The sequence below is a fragment of the Natator depressus genome, chromosome 5, assembly GCF_965152275.1.
Source record: "Natator depressus isolate rNatDep1 chromosome 5, rNatDep2.hap1, whole genome shotgun sequence".
Classification (NCBI taxonomy): Eukaryota; Metazoa; Chordata; order Testudines; family Cheloniidae; genus Natator; species Natator depressus.
The window spans coordinates 11,650,280-11,667,311 of record NC_134238.1 but is presented as its reverse complement, the minus strand read 5'-3'; the positions used below and the strand labels follow the sequence as shown (position 1 = coordinate 11,667,311).

Sequence of the window (17,032 nt, the reverse complement as noted above, 5' to 3'; positions counted from 1 at the left end):
TGTTTTGAAAATCCCACGAGGCCCATATCTAGCATAATGGGGGTAAAAGAACTTCCCCACCTAACCAGGGTGTTGTGAGGATACATAGATTTAAAAGATTGTGAGGCGCCCAAAGATTACAGTAAAAGGGGACCAAGTAAGTACCTATGATGGAAGATATTGTTTTAATATTGAATTTCCATTGGGTTATACAGAATTTTGCCCTTACAAAATTAAGCATTTAAAAAAAAAAAAACCTGGCACAAATAATGCTAATTTCAAAATCAGAAAAATGTTGCTTGTATACTTTAAAATGTAGTAATAATAGTGCTAACAATCTTAGGGCTAAATTCTGAGTTCACTTGAATGGGATTCTTGGCATCAGTAGGATTGCATGGGACGCATATAACACCAGAATTTATGTAGTGGCACTTTCTGTTTTTTAAAGGTCTGTGCAAACATGAACCAATTAGTCCAAATGACATCTTGGTGAACTAGATAAGTATTATTAACTCAGTCTTGCACATGGGGAAGTTGAGACCCACAGAGTCTGGTTCTGATCTCTCTAACTCTGGTTTTATGACGACTTATCTCCATTGACTGCAAAGTTGTTAGGGCCTGATCCAAGGTTTATTGAAGTTAATGGAAAAATTCCCATTGACTTCGGCTCAAGCCCTTAATTCAGACCACTGTAGCTTAGATCAGAATCTAAGACTGTAGTTAAGTCACTTGCCCAAGATCACACAGTGAGTCACTGTCCGAGCTGGGAACAGAACTCAGCAGTTCCTGGCTCCCAGTCCTTTGCTTAAGACGCTAGACCTTTGATGTCTTTCTTAAATTGTCTAATTGTTCTTCACTGGATGGGGGCTCTGGTTCACAGTTCATAACTTGCTCACAGCTTACGAGTAAGTGACTATCCCTTTGTGAATGAAACAGAATGTATTGATTAAACTACTGAAATAATGTGGATTTCCTTTTACTCCTAACCTATCTGTTCTTTACTAACAGAAAAGAAATGAGAGAATTCAGAATTTTGTAGTAAAGAATAAAATATATCCCACTAAATTAACCTCGGTCCATGTCTACTTGCAAACTTAATTTACACCTGACTGTCAAGCAGTCGCTTGGGTCTCAAATCCTGGAAGTTTCAAAAGCAGCCAAGATTTATAGAAAGGTTCACTTGGGGGTTATCACTCCCTTCGTGGATAACAGCCCAATCCTTATAGCGGTAGTTTAAAATAAAGTTCTATTTTAACATTTTCTGTAGATAACCAGGAACAGTCAAGTGAAAGAAAACACTACTTGCTTGCTCTGGGATACACCAATTTCAGAGTAGAAAACTCATTCACTGTCTTTCCCCTTTGGAGAACATAAATTATTGGCTCTTACAGCACCAGGTTGCTTGGATTCCACAAAGAGCTTGCAGAAACAAACCCAAGTTACAATGCAAGAAGTAGGAGTGAGTCATAAACAAAACACAGACATATGCTCTCATATAAATAAAGACCTGGATGGCCAACTTCCCAAAGTCTGGTTTTCATTAATTACAAAACAAAATATATTTTCCATATGTAGCCCGCTGTCCCCCCCCCCCCCAAAAAAAAAAAAATCACTCACAGTTTGTGACTCACAGAGGACAAAGAAAAAAGGAATGCAGTCATTTTGGTAACAAATACAGAAAGGCTGGAAATGAAATATCCAAACTGCTAGGGAAAAATCCAATTAGTTGCACTAAATTCCCTGCTAATATTTTGGTCACCCCTAAAAAGTGGAGATTAGGTGTTCTCGGGTTGAGTGCTGGTAAGAGACTGGTTTTATTTCCTGGCCTGATCACATGGTCTGGGACATGGTCACATCCCTGTCACATGGCAAGAGTCAATGTCAACTGACTCCAGTGGCTATCGTTACATCTTCCAGTATTGCCAACCCCAAGCATTTAAAACTCATGAGATTGGCTTTAAAATCTTTAAAAAAAAAAAGGGGTTCTTTTTATTTGCTTTTTAAAAAGAGAATTGTTTTCTGGATGCACTCCGGTCACATTTTCAAGCATTTCTCTGCAACCATGAGAGTAGAAACTTAAACTTAAAAAAGAAAAGAAAAAGCTGAGATTTTCATGAAAGCAAGTAACCACAGAAGGTGTGGATTTAAAAACATACACCAGATTTTGGGAAATTTGAGACAAAATTGCAAAGAGTTGGCCACACTCTCTTCCCTTCCTTTTCATAGACTCATCGACATTAAGGTCAGATCGTGATCATCCAAGTCTGACCTCCTGCACATTGCACGCCACAGAACCTCACCCACTCCTGAAATAGACCTCTGGTTGAGTTACTGAAGTCCTCAAATCATGGTTTAAAGTCTTCATGTTACAGATAATTCACCATTTACCCTAGTTTAAACCTGCAAGCGACCCATGCTGCAGAGGAAGGTGAAAAAAACCCAGGGTCTCAGCCAATCTGACTTGGGGGAAAATTCCTTCCCGATCCCAAATATGGCGATCAGTTAGACCCTGAGCATGTGGGCAAGACCCACCAGGCAGATACCTGGGAAAGAATTCTCTGTACCAACTCAGAGCCCTCCCCATCTAGTATCCCGTTTCCAGCAGTTGGGAATTTTTGTTTCTGGCCGCTGCCGATGGGCCACATGCCATCGTAGGCAGTCCCATCATGCCATCCCCTCCATAAACTTAACAAGCTCAGACTTGAAGCCAGTTAGGTATTTTTGCCCCCACTGCTCCCCTTGGAAGACTGTTCCAGAACTTCACTCCTCTGATGGTTAGAAACCTTTGTCTAATTTCGAGCCTAAACTTGTTGATGGCCAGTTTATAGCCATTTGTTCTTGTGTCCACACTGGCGTGTAACTTAAATAACTCCTCTCCCTCTTTAGTATTTATCTCTCTGATGTATTTACAGAGAGCAATCATACCTCCCCGCAGCCTTCTTTTGGTTAGGGTAAACGTGCCAAGCTCTTTGAGTCTCCTCTCATAAGGTAGGTTTTCCATTCCTTGGATCATCCCAGTAGCCCTTCTCTGCACCTCTTCCAGTTTGAATTCCCCTCTCCCCCCACCCAAATCAAATGAAAATAAACCAAAGCAACCAAAGCTCTCTGAGGATTATAATGCTTCTTATCAGCTATCTGCTGATAACAGCTGTTGCTGCGCCACAGTGACTTTCTGATCATCCCCCACATATTTTTCTCAAAACAGTTACTTTTGAAGTGGGCCATTCTGCCACTGAGGTGGACTTTTTTCCCTTAATGAGTGGGTTGGCATGTGATATGGCTATTAACTCTTATCAGCAGCATTTTGGATATACTCCAGAAGCTTAGATCTAGTGTCTTCCTTGGTTTTGTTTATATACCTTCTCTTCTTCCTCATGTACAATTAACTCCCGGGCGGTTGGACCTTGGAATGGACTGTTAAGTTGGCAAGTTGACAGCCACCTTCTGTTGGATTCTACCATTTTCTCTCACTTCCAAGTGTTAGGCATGCCTGTTAGAGTACTGGACTCTTTCACTATTTCAGGGCTATCCTCAGGAAGCCAGTCAGATGTTAACATGGATGTTTTTGCCCTTCTACTCTTGGAGCTTCTGAGCTGTTATTCCTAATAAAACACTTTGTGCAGGAGGTCAGACAAGAGGAGCATGATGGTGCCTTCTGATCGTAAAGTTTATTTGTCTATGAGGTGTGTTGTGATATTTTATCAATTATAAGTATGTATCTCTTGAATATACCAGGCCTATGAGGTAAATAGGGTGGGTCTTTAACAAAACTTTTAAAAGCTTTAAAAAGGTTCAGCGCATAGGATGGTTGGCTTGTACTGAATCTGTACTGGTTCACCTAGCTGTAGTCTCTATTCACTATGAGCCAGATTGTTGGGGAGCGTCAGGGCCATTTGATTGCACATAGGATTTAATGAGGTGTGCCTGTGCTGATATATCAAAGAGAATTGTCAAAGGGAGCCACTTATGGACTCAGGACCATTATGTGTTATTAAGTCATCTGGAAGCTCTTAGTGAGCGAACTGTGATGTACAATGTACTCTTATATTCCTACTTGGCATGTTGTACCATGGTTAAGCATAATAAGAGTTAATCTTTATATTTATTATCATTTGTTATTTGTATTACTGTAGTGCCTAGGAGGCCCACTCATGGTCCAGAACCTCAAAGTACCAGGTGCTGTATAAACAGAGAACAAAACAACAGTCCATGCCCCAAAGAGCTGACAATCTACGTAAGAGCTTATCTTTGCAATTTGATTCACATAGATCAGAACCCAGTTCCAGGGCGGTAAGAATATTTATTTGGATTCAGTAGTTCTTTTGCATCTTTTTTCCTGTATTTGCTTTATCCTTCACCTTTAGGCCGCTTGTAACTAGAGGAGTGTTCTCTTTCAGTACCGCAAAAGGGATGAGGCAATAGTCCTACTCCAATTGAGTGCTGGCCTTTGGAGCAGGCGGGTCCATCCAAAGGGATGGTGAAGCAGGACCATTGCCTATGTGTAGCAGGGAGCAAGGGGAAACATTGTGCTGCTTGAGGGACTGGCGGTATGGCTCTGCATTGCCCCTAATGAGGGCTTGTGTCTATTTGGAACAATCTGGCTAGAGCCTAGAGGCTACAGCTAGGTGAACCAGAACAGATTCAAAACAGGCCAACCTCAACCACCATCCTATGCGCTGAACTTTTTTAAAGCCTTTACACTTTTTGTTAAAGACCCACCCTATTTACCTCATCTCATGGTCCATCCTACTAGCCTTATGACTCTCCCAACCAGCCCTGCCAGCCTCCCTATATACCTTCCTCTTTCCTGGATTGTTCTGAAAGGCCCACTCTGGGCAATCATGCCACTACTTCTCAAAGGCGATGTGATGTCAGATGGGCCTACAGAATGCAACCCAGAATGCAGGGAGTTTGATTACAGCACCAGTGAGGCTGCTGGTAGGAATAGGATGTCTTCTGACTGTCCCACGAAAGGAGCTGCCCCAATAGCTGGAGGCAAGAAATGGAAGAGAACAAATACTGAACTTCCCACACTGTGAAGAGGAGCTGTGGGAGAGGGACAGAAGGATGGTCTTAGGCATCAGTCTCAAAGAAGAGATGTTAGGTGCACCTTCCCTTCACTCCACTCAGAGGAGCTACTAGACAGGAGAAAGAGCTTTTACTTCAAAGATAATGAAGAGCCACAGGGAAAGAGTCAGAGCCCATTGAGGGTTCCGTCATCCCAAGGTATGGATATTAATTCAGATAAGGACCTGCAGTTCTGGACGTCTATCTGACGCCAACTGTGTGAGGTTTCCCCATGGCTAACATAGACTAGCTCTTCACAAATGCTCCTGTGCCCTGTACAAGTACCCTGGTTCAGGGGCAGCCTGTGAAAACACACCATAAAGTCTCAGACCAATGTCACACCCGTCTCAATGGGTCCTCTTTCCAACTGAGACCTTACACACCTACTCCATTATTATCCCACCCTCCAGATACAAACAAACCTGCCTCCCCCTGAGTCACAATAATTAAAAACAACAACAACAAAATCAATCGAATCCTTAAAAAGACATTTTTATGACTTGCAAGGAAACAAGAAACTATTTGGAAAGGGCTGGAGTTTATTTCTCTTCTCTCTTCATCTGCACAGATGCAATGTCGTTCTGTCTCGCAAATAGAGACAAATTGAAATGGTTACAGGCCATGCGAGGAAGCCACAGAGTATTGATATGACACAGGAAATAGCTTCTGAGGCAAAGGGGGGAAGCTTTGCTTAAGCTAGACATTTCCAGTGCTGGTTTAAAGCTGTATGAATCACTGTGTTACATGAAGAGGTGAGCACAGGTTCATCATACTGTTGGGGAGTTCACCACTAACTCCCTAACTTTATTCCGGACAGCTTTGGTCTGTCTGTAGCACTAAAGATTATTCTTAATGACTGTCATTACAGATCCCTTTGGAGTTGCCTGAGGCCATTTACAACAGCATAGTACAGAGAACAGTGTTTGCTCAACAGCTGGGCTCAGTTTGTAGACTTGGTTTGAATCAAGAAGTTTTCAAAGAGCTCCCCATTAATTACAGGAAATCCACAGTACTGTCCTGTTTTCCCATTAACACAGTTTCTTTTGGTTTTCACTAAATTATTTCAACATCTGGGCTACAGATAAACCAACAATTTAATTAGACTTCTGACAATGGAACGAGTGAACTATGCAGACAAGCGTACACTTTCATCTTGCAACTGATCATAAAATATTTGTGTGCTTTCATTCTCCTGCATTAAAAAAAAATCTGCCCTTAGCTCAGCTCTTTAATACTTTCCTGCATATAAACAGAGACTCCTGAATATTTTATACAAAAAGGTTATCTTTACAGAAACCACTTTATGCATGGAGCCCTTGTTTTCATTATTTATCCAAGATGAAGGGATTCGTTTAGAAGCAAAGTACTTTTGCTCTTTAATGGTGCTTCACATAGGTCAATTAAATAACCAATTCTTGCAAAACTCTGCGACAATGGTAACCGTTTATTATACCCATTTTGCAAATGGGGAAATTGAGGAATATCAAGGTTAAGAAACTCCCGAGGTATAGGAAGATCTCAGTGAAGGGCTGTGCACTGTGGATTCCCTATTACTGGAGACTGGGGTTAGCCTAAGGCCTGGTCTAAACTAGAAAATTAGGTTGGTCTAATTAAGTTGGTCAGGGGTGTGAAAAATCCATACCGCATAGCAGCGTAAAGTTGACCCACATCCCTGTGTAGACAGTGCTAGGTCGATGGAAGAATCAGCCTCTCAGGGAGGTGGATTACCTACGCTGATCGGAGAATCCCTCCTGTCGGCATAGGTAATGTCTACACTAAAGTGTCACAATGGCACAATTGCAGCATTTTAAGTGTAGACAAAGCCCCTAGTCTTGTCACATTCAAGTCACAATGCAAGACCTATATTTTTACCCAAGCTTCCCAGATTAACAAAGATGATCGCAAATGATAGCTACATTTCTAATCAAAGGAAATCATCACCAGGAATGATCTCATTTGGAACAGCAGCACAGAACATGGGTAGACTGGAAAACAGTTTCAGAGAGAGGAATATACTCAATGCTATTCTTAATTACTTATTTTTTCCCATTTACTTTTAAGGCCCTGTCCATTGCACCAGGTACAATATATGAAATCACACTAAAATAACCTGAGTAGATGTGATGGCTGCCATCTTGGCCAACACACAAGAGACTCAACCAGGGCACTCCAGAGCTAAGGCTATTTAGCTATAGGCTGTAACAACTCATGTCCTCTATGGACTGGCACAGATGAGTGCTTGTGACACACATTCACCAGTGGCTTATATATACAAAAGGCTACCTCAGCTGCTTCTTAGATATTCATTGTGCATTTGGTATGGTGGGAACATTAGATGAAAACTGCTAGCTAGCAAGCAATGAATGCCAGGGCTGGGAATAGAATCCAAGAATCCTGACTTCTAATCCATTGCTCTAACCACAAACGATGGCACTACTTATCTCATTAGTACAATGGTGCTGGTATCCTTTGATTAATATAGCTCTAAAGAGCTCGGATACCACAGTGATAAGAAAATGTTAGAAAAAACAGGGTCTGATTATCCCAATCGATTACACACACAAGCAAGTGCTGCTGAAGTCAGTAATAGTCGCACATGCACAAATTGTTCAGCTAATTGGACTCTGGTAATGAATGGATAGAAAAACAGACAGAAGGGACAGAGGGAAGACACAGTTACCTGCATCAGATGTTGCTGAGGAGGAAGGCAGGAGCGATAACACTGGCGTTGGTGGCATTGCAACATTTTCAATAGCTGCTGGTTTCCTTCTGGTCATCATGTTACAGGCAGAACTTTCTATTCTACTATGAAGTGAAGTCTGGTCTGCTTTTAAGTGGGGACTTGTTATTCCTGGGGATTGTAAAGAAAAAGAAATATTTGGATGAATAAATATGAAGTATAGAGGAGTGCTGTGATAGGTATCTAATAGACAGGATGAACTGTTGCTGTCTTAGTGTCCCAGTATATTTCCATACTCCCCTACTAGTGTGTGTAATATGGTTTTGATCTCAGCAAGGATCATGATTTTTATTTGTTTTTAATAATTTTGCCTCAGGATGTACCATCACAGTTCTCTATAAACAATGCTCAGCTAACAGAATAATCCCAGAAGTCTATTTTTTGCACAAAACAAATATATACAAACACAGGCATGACCACATCGCTATTCAGTGGCATTTTCCATTTATCAGTTCCCCTACGTACTGTGTCCACTGCATTCACTTATAAACTTCTCTGTTATAATCACTTATTTATAGATCCCAAGGCCTGAAGAGACCATTGTGATATCTAGTTTGACCTTCAAAACTTCCCCAAAATAAATCCTAGAACAGATCTTTTAGAAAAAACATCTAATCTGGATTTAAAAATTGTCCATGATGGAGAATCCACAATTGACTCATTGGGTTATTTTGTCTGAGAGCGGTCACAGAGCTGAGGGTATGTCAAGGAAATTATGAGCTTTGATGTCCAAAATTCTGCCAACAAATCTTGAGACAGGATATTATACAAACAGGAAACAAATTAGAATGATACCAATGTTCCAAAGATGTAAAACTTTCTGGAGACAGTGGGTGTGTATTATAGGTGGGGCTGGTAGCCACACCTATTATTAAGGTTGCCCTACCCTTCTTACTGGAAAGACCCATCTTTCAATAGCTTATGACTATGTCAAACTTTAATTCGTTGGGATGGATTTTTTTTTCACAGGGCCCCCCCTCATTCCGTCCTCTGGGGGTCGATCAGGGCTGTGTAGTGAAAGACAGAGTTGTCTGTAGGGCTCCTGGCGTCATCTGGTGCAGAAGTTAGAAGGAATGTATTGAATGAGGCAGGAATAGCAGGAATAGAAAGGAGGGTTTCATGGTCAAGGCAGTTGAATGCTACCCTGGAGAACTGGAGTCTATCCCTGGCCTCTGTCAGCATTCTTATATGATGCTAGGGAAGTCACTTGAACTAAACTTTTCATAAGTGTCCACTAATTATGTGGGTATTCTTCATTTTCTAGGTGCCTGACCTGAGACCCTGGCATCCGATTTGGAGAAATGATGAGCACTCTCAGCTGCATCAGAGGTCAATGGGAGCTGTGCTTTAAACATAGAGTGCTATATAATGCGAAGTACTCTGAAAAATCACTTCCAAGTGTCTCAAATTGGGCACTTTTTCCCTTAATTTCTCTGTGCCTGTGTACAATGGGGATAATAGCACCTTCTCACCTCCCAGGTGTGTGCTGAAAACAAAATCATTAATGTTTGAGGCACTCTGAATCTATAGCGATGGGCACCAAAGAAAAGCCCATGAGATGGCCCTGAATAATGTGGAGTAAATAAGAAGGAGGGTTTGAATAACGTGCAGTAAATAAGTAACAACAAGGGGAAAACAAAATGTTGACTAGCTTCTCATTAAATGAGCACTGTCCATCCTGTGCACTGAATGAGGCAGGGGTCCTATGGAAAAAACAGTATGTGATCATGTAATTACACACCACACCATAATGCATACACACCAGGGGGCTGAATTAAGGTTGCACAGACAACCTTAATTCTGGCATTTCCTAACTTTTGAGTGCACAGCTTTGCAAACTTGACGTTTGTTTAATGTCTTTTTTGCATGTCTATGTAACATGTATATCACATACAAAAACGACATTAAACAAACATTAAGTTTGCAAAGCTGTGCACTCAAAAGTTAGGAAATGCCAGAATTAAGGTTGTCTCTCTCTGTATGTGAGTCTATAGATAAATTGTTATGTGTGTGTGTGTGTACATACACAGGGTATATAATACTGCTAACAACCTCATGAAGCCAACATCTGGTTATAATTAAACTGAAGGGGCCTGTATAAAAAGCTGTATGAAAACACGCAGCTGTAACCTGTTGACCTCTATTGATTAAAAAAAAAAAAAGAAAAAAGCCTGTGAAACTGTGCTCCAGCATATCAAGGGACAGCCATTCATTTTGCAAAGGTAATCCCTCCCAAACCACTTATCCTCTCAAATCTCTACCTGCACACAGTGTTTGCATTAGGGACCTTGATTTATGGATTCCCACTCCTTGAATGTAGAGGCCTACTTCCTGTTGCCGTGGTTACTTGGATCTTGGTTCAAGGTTAAACTACTCCCAAATCAAGATCAGTGGCAAGCACAGCATCTGACAGCCGGGTTATTGACTACCCTAGGACGCTTAAAGGTCAAAGACCAAAGTGCTGCTTACTGCCTTCAGGGTGAGTCAATATTTTCAATATTTTTATTCTGTTTCTTCTGAAGAAGAAGTTGCTGCTCAATTACCACCTCGGTGGGTTTAGCGAGGTCATACAAATCATTGAGGAAATCCTCATCCCAAGGAAGAATTACACATTTAATGAATTACTTTAAAGACTATCCCCTCCAGTTGCAGCTTGTCACAAGTGCACAAGGGGGTCACTGGTATGTTTTTTTTGTTTTTGCTTTGTAAGGTTTTATGCACTTTGTTTTGTCTAATTTACCAGGTGAAAATTAAGACTGAACTACTACACTGACCTAATTTGCTGATTTGGCTTTACACTGAGATATGAGTGAAAATCATCCAACTTCCCCTACAGATCTCAAAGTGCTTTGCAAAAGTGCGTCGACATTGTAATCTCAGTTTTTACAGATAGGGAAACTGAGGCACAGAACAGTGCAATGACTCACCCCAGGCAACATAGTGAGTCAATGGCAGGGTTTAGAGTAGAACCCAAATCTTGTGTCTTCCAGGTTGTTGGCGCAGGCTACCCTACTGTCACTCCCTCTTCTTGAGGCTGTTTGGAAGGCCACACACAAGAAGCCCAAATTGTCATGTACCTTAGAATCTAGTGGAAATTTTTTCCTGACTTAATATCCACCGCTTTGTCAATGAGAACTCATCATTTAAAATATGCATTCTCTGTGTGATCCTACAGTATTTTGTATTTTGCTTCTGTTTACATCCAGGAAGAGAGAGAGCTCAAGTTGTATTATAAACCCTGGTCCTGAGTCTGATCTTATTTACACTGCCATTACTCTGTTGATATTAATAAATTTACTCCTGATTCAGAAGTAAGTAAGTGAGTCAGATTCAACCCTTCAATTCCCAGAGCCCTGCTGACATTATATATAATAACGAATACATGAACAAGTAAGCAAACCAGGCCAAAGCAGAGGGGAAATTAATCAATATTTGCCAAATGGAAAAACCAGGACAAATCCAGAAGAGAAAAATTGTTGTTTTTAATCTCTAAGGGGGTATTATGAACATCCTAGAACAGTAAAGGGATGATTCGCCTCTCATTTCTACTAGTGTACATCAGGAAATAGCTCTATTCAAGTCAAAGTATTACTGGTGTAAAACCCAATTAAGCAAGAAGACAATCATGATGTAAAACTGGTCCTTTTTTAAAAGCTCTTTACAGTTTATAGTGTCTCTTAATATTTTGGTACAAATTTGACTTTGTCATTCATTGTCTAGCAGCGGATGTGCTTTGGCTGGTACTTAATACATTAATTTAAAATTACTAATATCATTTAGCATTCACACTGCAGTAGTGCCTAAAGGCCACAGCTAAGTTGGGCCCCACGGTGTTAGGTGCTGTACTAACCTATATTAAATGACAATGCCTGCCTTATAGTTACCTTGTGCTCTCTCTATATATTGCAGCCATCTACTTTCTCTCATCTTTATAGTTACATTGCAAACACTTTAGGTTAGCATCCATCTTTTTGTTATATATGTATTTAGCTCCTGATTGGAGCCTCTAGGTGCTAGCGCAATACAAATCATAAATAATAACCGTGCCATTGCTAAAGCCACGCTAAAGAGGACATCAGCTAAGACATAGAAGAGTGCTGTGAAGTTGCTGCTGTGGAATAGTTTTCTATTCTGAGGGATCATTACATTATATTTCACATAACCCACCGAATTGTGAGAATTCACTACTGTACTTCATCTGTTTATGCATCACACTGCTCTTATAGGAAGAGAGCTTTCTTCTCTCTCTTTACATGGTTTAGTTATACAGTACATTTGCATGGTAATTCACATCTCAACATTAACTGGATCAAATTATTTGCATTTTGATTACTGTTTACTTTGAATAAGAACCAGAAGAAGCCTAATATCTGGTAAATCTTTTTTTTTTAAAGTGGATTTTACGTAGATCAGTCAAAAGCTTAGCACTGAATCATGCTCCAGAAGAGGGAACTGAATTACCATGTGATAAATGTAGTTAAGGAAAGTAATTATTCTTCTTAAAGTAATATTATTTCCTATCTAACTTGTGGAATTCACTTCCATGGCTTCCATTTGACATGTATTATCATTTTAAAATAACTGTACTTTTAATGTATAGTTCTGCTCCATGGCTTTTACTCTCCTGTTTCCTCTCCTCTTAGAGCCTTCAAATTCTGCCTCTTCTGCAGGGGATTTTCTACTATATACAATGAGTCCCATTCAATAGCACAGAATTCCTGTTTTTTTTTTAAAGGCTTGCACTGCCATCAGTGGAGGTGAAATTTTAAGACACCAAGACTGTACTGTACTTCACCTCACCAATTTTCTTCCATTTTTAAAAAGAGTAGAATAGCTCTAAACTTGGGAGGGAGAGAAAGAGAGAGAGAGAAAGCCATCATTAGATAGATCTCCCGATCTTTATCTGCAGTACTGCACTCAGAAGAGCTAATGCCATGATGATAGCTTTGAAATCTCTTAGGAATTGGATAAAGAGAAGCGATAGTGATGAACTCCCAGCTAATAAACACAAGAGTGCTTATTTCTGCAGAATGATCAATTTCTAGATGTCCTGAGGCTTGTCTGATACAGTTGATTTACTCATTCTCCCTCACCTCACTAATAAAGCTGAAGTCCAACATCAGATTAGAAAGGAGCCAGATTTCTTAAAGAGGCAGCGAGAGGACTGGCATGATGGCATGCAAATACTGGGAGACACACTAATCTCTCCTGCCTCCTCCTATAACCACGAAGCTGTCTCAAACAGCTGCCTTCCTCTGCTGAAAGCACACACTTTATCCGCTTTGGGTTAGTACAGTAATACAGACAATTAATTTATCTTGTTAGTGGAAATTTAATGCAATGATCTAAAAGAACTCTTACGTATTGTGATAAACTTTAGTGCCTCCAGGGTGCTTCTTTTCCATAGGACTCATTTCACATCCCATCCATTATGTAAATGAGATGTGGAAATAGTTGAGTTCCTCTAATGTATCTGTACACTGATGGATTGCGCAGAGTCAGCCCCGCTGAAATGAATGAGGTTAAATGCATCTTGCCATTCCTGTCTACTTGGGTGAGTCTCTGTGCCTGAGTTCAAGAAATCTTATTCAAGTTTTTCTCCCCCTCAAAGCCACTATGCTAAGATAATCGCATTTCTCGACACAGCATAGTAATAGCCCCAGCACCCACTCTGTGCTCAATCCTGCAGGGCTGAGGACTGTGTGGAACAGCGGCTCGTTATGTAGCAATGTGGGGATATGTCAGCAGAGGCTGAAGGTCACCCTCTTACTTGAGAGATGGGGTCCTGGATTGCAGAGAGTTGCAGTTGACACCAGTTTCTAGTGATACGCAATGATTAAATAAAAACAATTTAGTTGTTAAGTACAAGCTGTCCGTGCAAGAATACCCCCTGGGTGAGAACCTGTAATAGCCATCAGTTTGGTCGCCACTGTGAACTGCCCAGGATCCTCCACATCTAAGAGGGTGAACTTCTACAGCTTGAACTAAAGGGCCAAATTCCCTAACTGGGTGCTGTAGCAGCCTTTGTGGATCAGGCACTCAAGGAGACAAATACCACACTAAATACTGGATTACTTTTTGATGCTCCAACCCTGCAGAGGGACATACACAGCACTGGGAAGAAGGGGGACAGATCCTACACTCTCCATCCTTTCCCCCAATCTAAGTACACTCCCTTCATGAAAACACAAGGGATATCTCTTTGACCTGAGTCCTTAGAATGGAGGAGTACAAGAAGCGACCTTGGGGACAGGTAGACATGAAGTTTGGGAGGTAGGGCGCTGAGAGTCCAGAAGTGCAATTATTAACTTCAAGACAAATAGGAACCCACTGAAGCTGATGGAGGAAATGATTTTATTCCAGTTCTTCTAGTGCCCAACACTGTAGTATTTGAGCAACTCCATTCCAAGAGCAAAAGAATAGTCTGGCTGCAAAATTCTGGACTCCCTGAAGTTTTGAAAGGTCAACAAAGAAAGCATTGAAATAGTTCAGCCAGGATGTGATTAAGGCATGAACAAGGATTTCAAGACAAGCAGGGTCAAAGTAAAAGCAGATTTTGGTAAAATTCACAGGATAGCGATGGATGGAATTAATGATAAGAGAAATAGGGGAAGAAAGGGCTAATTCAGAAGAAGGATAGCTCCAAGATTCAAGGCCATGTGAACTAAGGGTTAAGGAGTGTGTTAGTGGATTCAGAGACAGGACTAAAGAGACTTTTGACCAGGATCTTGAAGCAATGAGTTTAGTGGAAACTGTAGTTAGATGCTGACAGAGTCCAGACAGATGGACAGTACGGAGACATGATGAGTCAAGGGCAATGCAGAACTGGTGTTGCACGTATAAAAATGAGTCAAAGCTTGAAATTAGCAATGAAATATCCCAGAGAATGAAGCTTTAATATATAGAAAAGAAAAGCTAGGCATAGAAGTGAAGAGCTTCACAGCAGAAGACACAAGAGGAAAAGAAAATCTTAGGAAGAAATGAAAAAAAAAAAACCACTGTATTTTAGATGTAAAAGAGGATTCAACCCAGAAGTGCATACTGAAGATTCTTCTTTAAGGGATTTAAGAAGGACAGTGATAAAAAGCTACTAGGAAGGTTGAAAAAAGGGATATGTGGCCATGGACAAATCATTATCTGAGCAAAACAGTCTCAGTAAAATGGTCTAGTGCAGAAAGAGACTACGTTGGTAGAGGTAGTCGGAAAAGGGAGTGAAGACCTCTTTCTCCAGATCACTGCTGAGGAAAGGCAGGATGAAGGTGAGATCTTAGTTCTCAAATAACGAAGAAGGGTCAAGTCAGGTATTTTTGTTCTTTTTTTTTTCCAGATAGAGGTGATCATTTTTAAGTGTGGCAGAGAAAACAGGAATGCATGAGGCAATAGTTGAGATTGGAAGGGATCCATATTTCTCACAGATTAAATGGGGCACAGACAGCTCCCATTGGTGAGCTGGTGACAAGTGAAGTAGGTTGTGTCAAGCTGCTGGTGATTTAAGGGTGAATGAGGCTCAAGAGCTGGGCTTGAGGCAATGATGGAGTCAGACATATGTTCCGATACATCCAGTGCAGAAAAGGATAGAAAGGAAAGTATCAGGGAATGTAATGAAGACCTCAAAGTTCAGAGAAGACAGCAAAATTTATTGGCCACCTTGTCTGTGAATCACGAGAAGTGATGTCTCTTTGTACTCCAACCCTCCGCACTTCTGCAAAAAAAAATCCAAAGCCAACCCTGCCAAAATACCCTGAAATTGTTAACCTTGGCATCTGGCCAATGGAAATCAATAAACATTTGTATATGTCACATTGACTTAACTACTGTTCTTTCAATTATTGATATTTTTCATTTATATGATAGCTTCTAGACGTTTTGACCAGGACTGTGGCCCCACTGTGCTAGGCACTGTACAGACACAGAGTGAGAGACAGTGTTTGTCCCCAAAAGCTGAAAATCTAAGTAGCCAAGATACATGAGGGTAGAGATGAGACCAGAACCCACTTAAACTGAGTCCAAGGTCCCTACTCTAGCCACTGAACCACCGTGCCTTCCTACACTATGATTTTGCTTCAATAAACCAAGCCCCACATCACCGTTCACTCAAAGAGCTATGACTAGCTCTCCAGTAAATAGAATGGCTAAAAAAAATCTCTGCAATTGAAGGAAGTCCCAGTATACAGTGCAACCTATTAGACTGCAACCAAGGAGTTTTTATTTTCAGAAAGGCTCATGTTGGCTTTGTTTTAATAACTGAGTCCATTCACCCCAGTTTAATCCCGATTTATCATTACAAAATGCTTACCGTATCAGCACCAGAGAGGAAAAATAATATGCACGGGGATGTGTGTATGTGTGTCTCTCTCCCCATAGTCTAGATAGATAGATATGATTTTTTTTTACCTTTTCTTCTGAAAACCACAGTAACTGACTGCATTATTAACATGAAAATATGTTTAAACAGATGACTGGGTAAGATCAGCAATGTTATTGCAGATTAAACAAAGTGGCAAAAGTTTTAATAACTAGTCAGCACTTAAATATAATATATAGTGCTTGGATTGCTGCTCTCTTCTATTTGTGCTCTAGAAACATCTAAAACATTGGACAGTATGGAATTATTGTACGAATTTGATTTGTATTTCAATCATTGCTCAGATTAATAGTCTTTTCTATGGTACCTCTTTTGGAAACCTCAGTGAAAAACCATTGCTCTTGGTGAACTCCTGATGGAAAATACTGCAGGAAATACTTTATTCAGAGTGGTTTTCATTAAAATTGCTGCTGAAGACTTTTGTTAACGTAAATAGTAGAAGCGTAAGAGGGAGAATGGAAAGACTGAAAGACTTCAAGGTCAGGAGAGACCTCAGAAGAACCAAAACACAAGAACAAATCTGAATGATGAAGAACAAGATAAAGAGGTGAATGGTACAGAGAGGAATAAAGTGGGGCAGATAGTTAGGTATAGGAGATAAATGATAGACTGGGAAGAGAAGGCACAATGAATAAGGGAAATCGCCTACCAGAACGAATCAAGTGAAAGGATGCCTGGTATGGGAAGAATGGAACAAGAAAACTGAAAAGAATGCTAACCATTAACAGCATTTGCAGTTATGCTTTCACCTTAAACAATCCTTCACATCTAGATCTGAGCTTTCCTAACATTTTGGGGGTGCTCTGATCCAGAAGTTTGGTGCAGACCCATCTCTCGCTTTCATGTTCACGCAGGTTACATTGGAATGCTTTAGGCTCTTC

At 40.6% G+C, this 17,032-nt stretch overlaps 1 protein-coding gene across 1 annotated transcript in view; it reads right to left on the bottom strand.

The window, feature by feature from the left end:
* The window catches only part of SETBP1 (SET binding protein 1), a 315,053-nt gene that overhangs the window by 8,038 nt on the left and 289,983 nt on the right, over nt 1–17,032 (bottom strand). Inside the window, exon 4 of the mRNA XM_074952307.1 lies at nt 7,727–7,897. Within this exon, the coding sequence (XP_074808408.1) occupies nt 7,727–7,897 (171 nt within the window). The remainder of the gene's footprint in view (nt 1–7,726; nt 7,898–17,032) is intronic.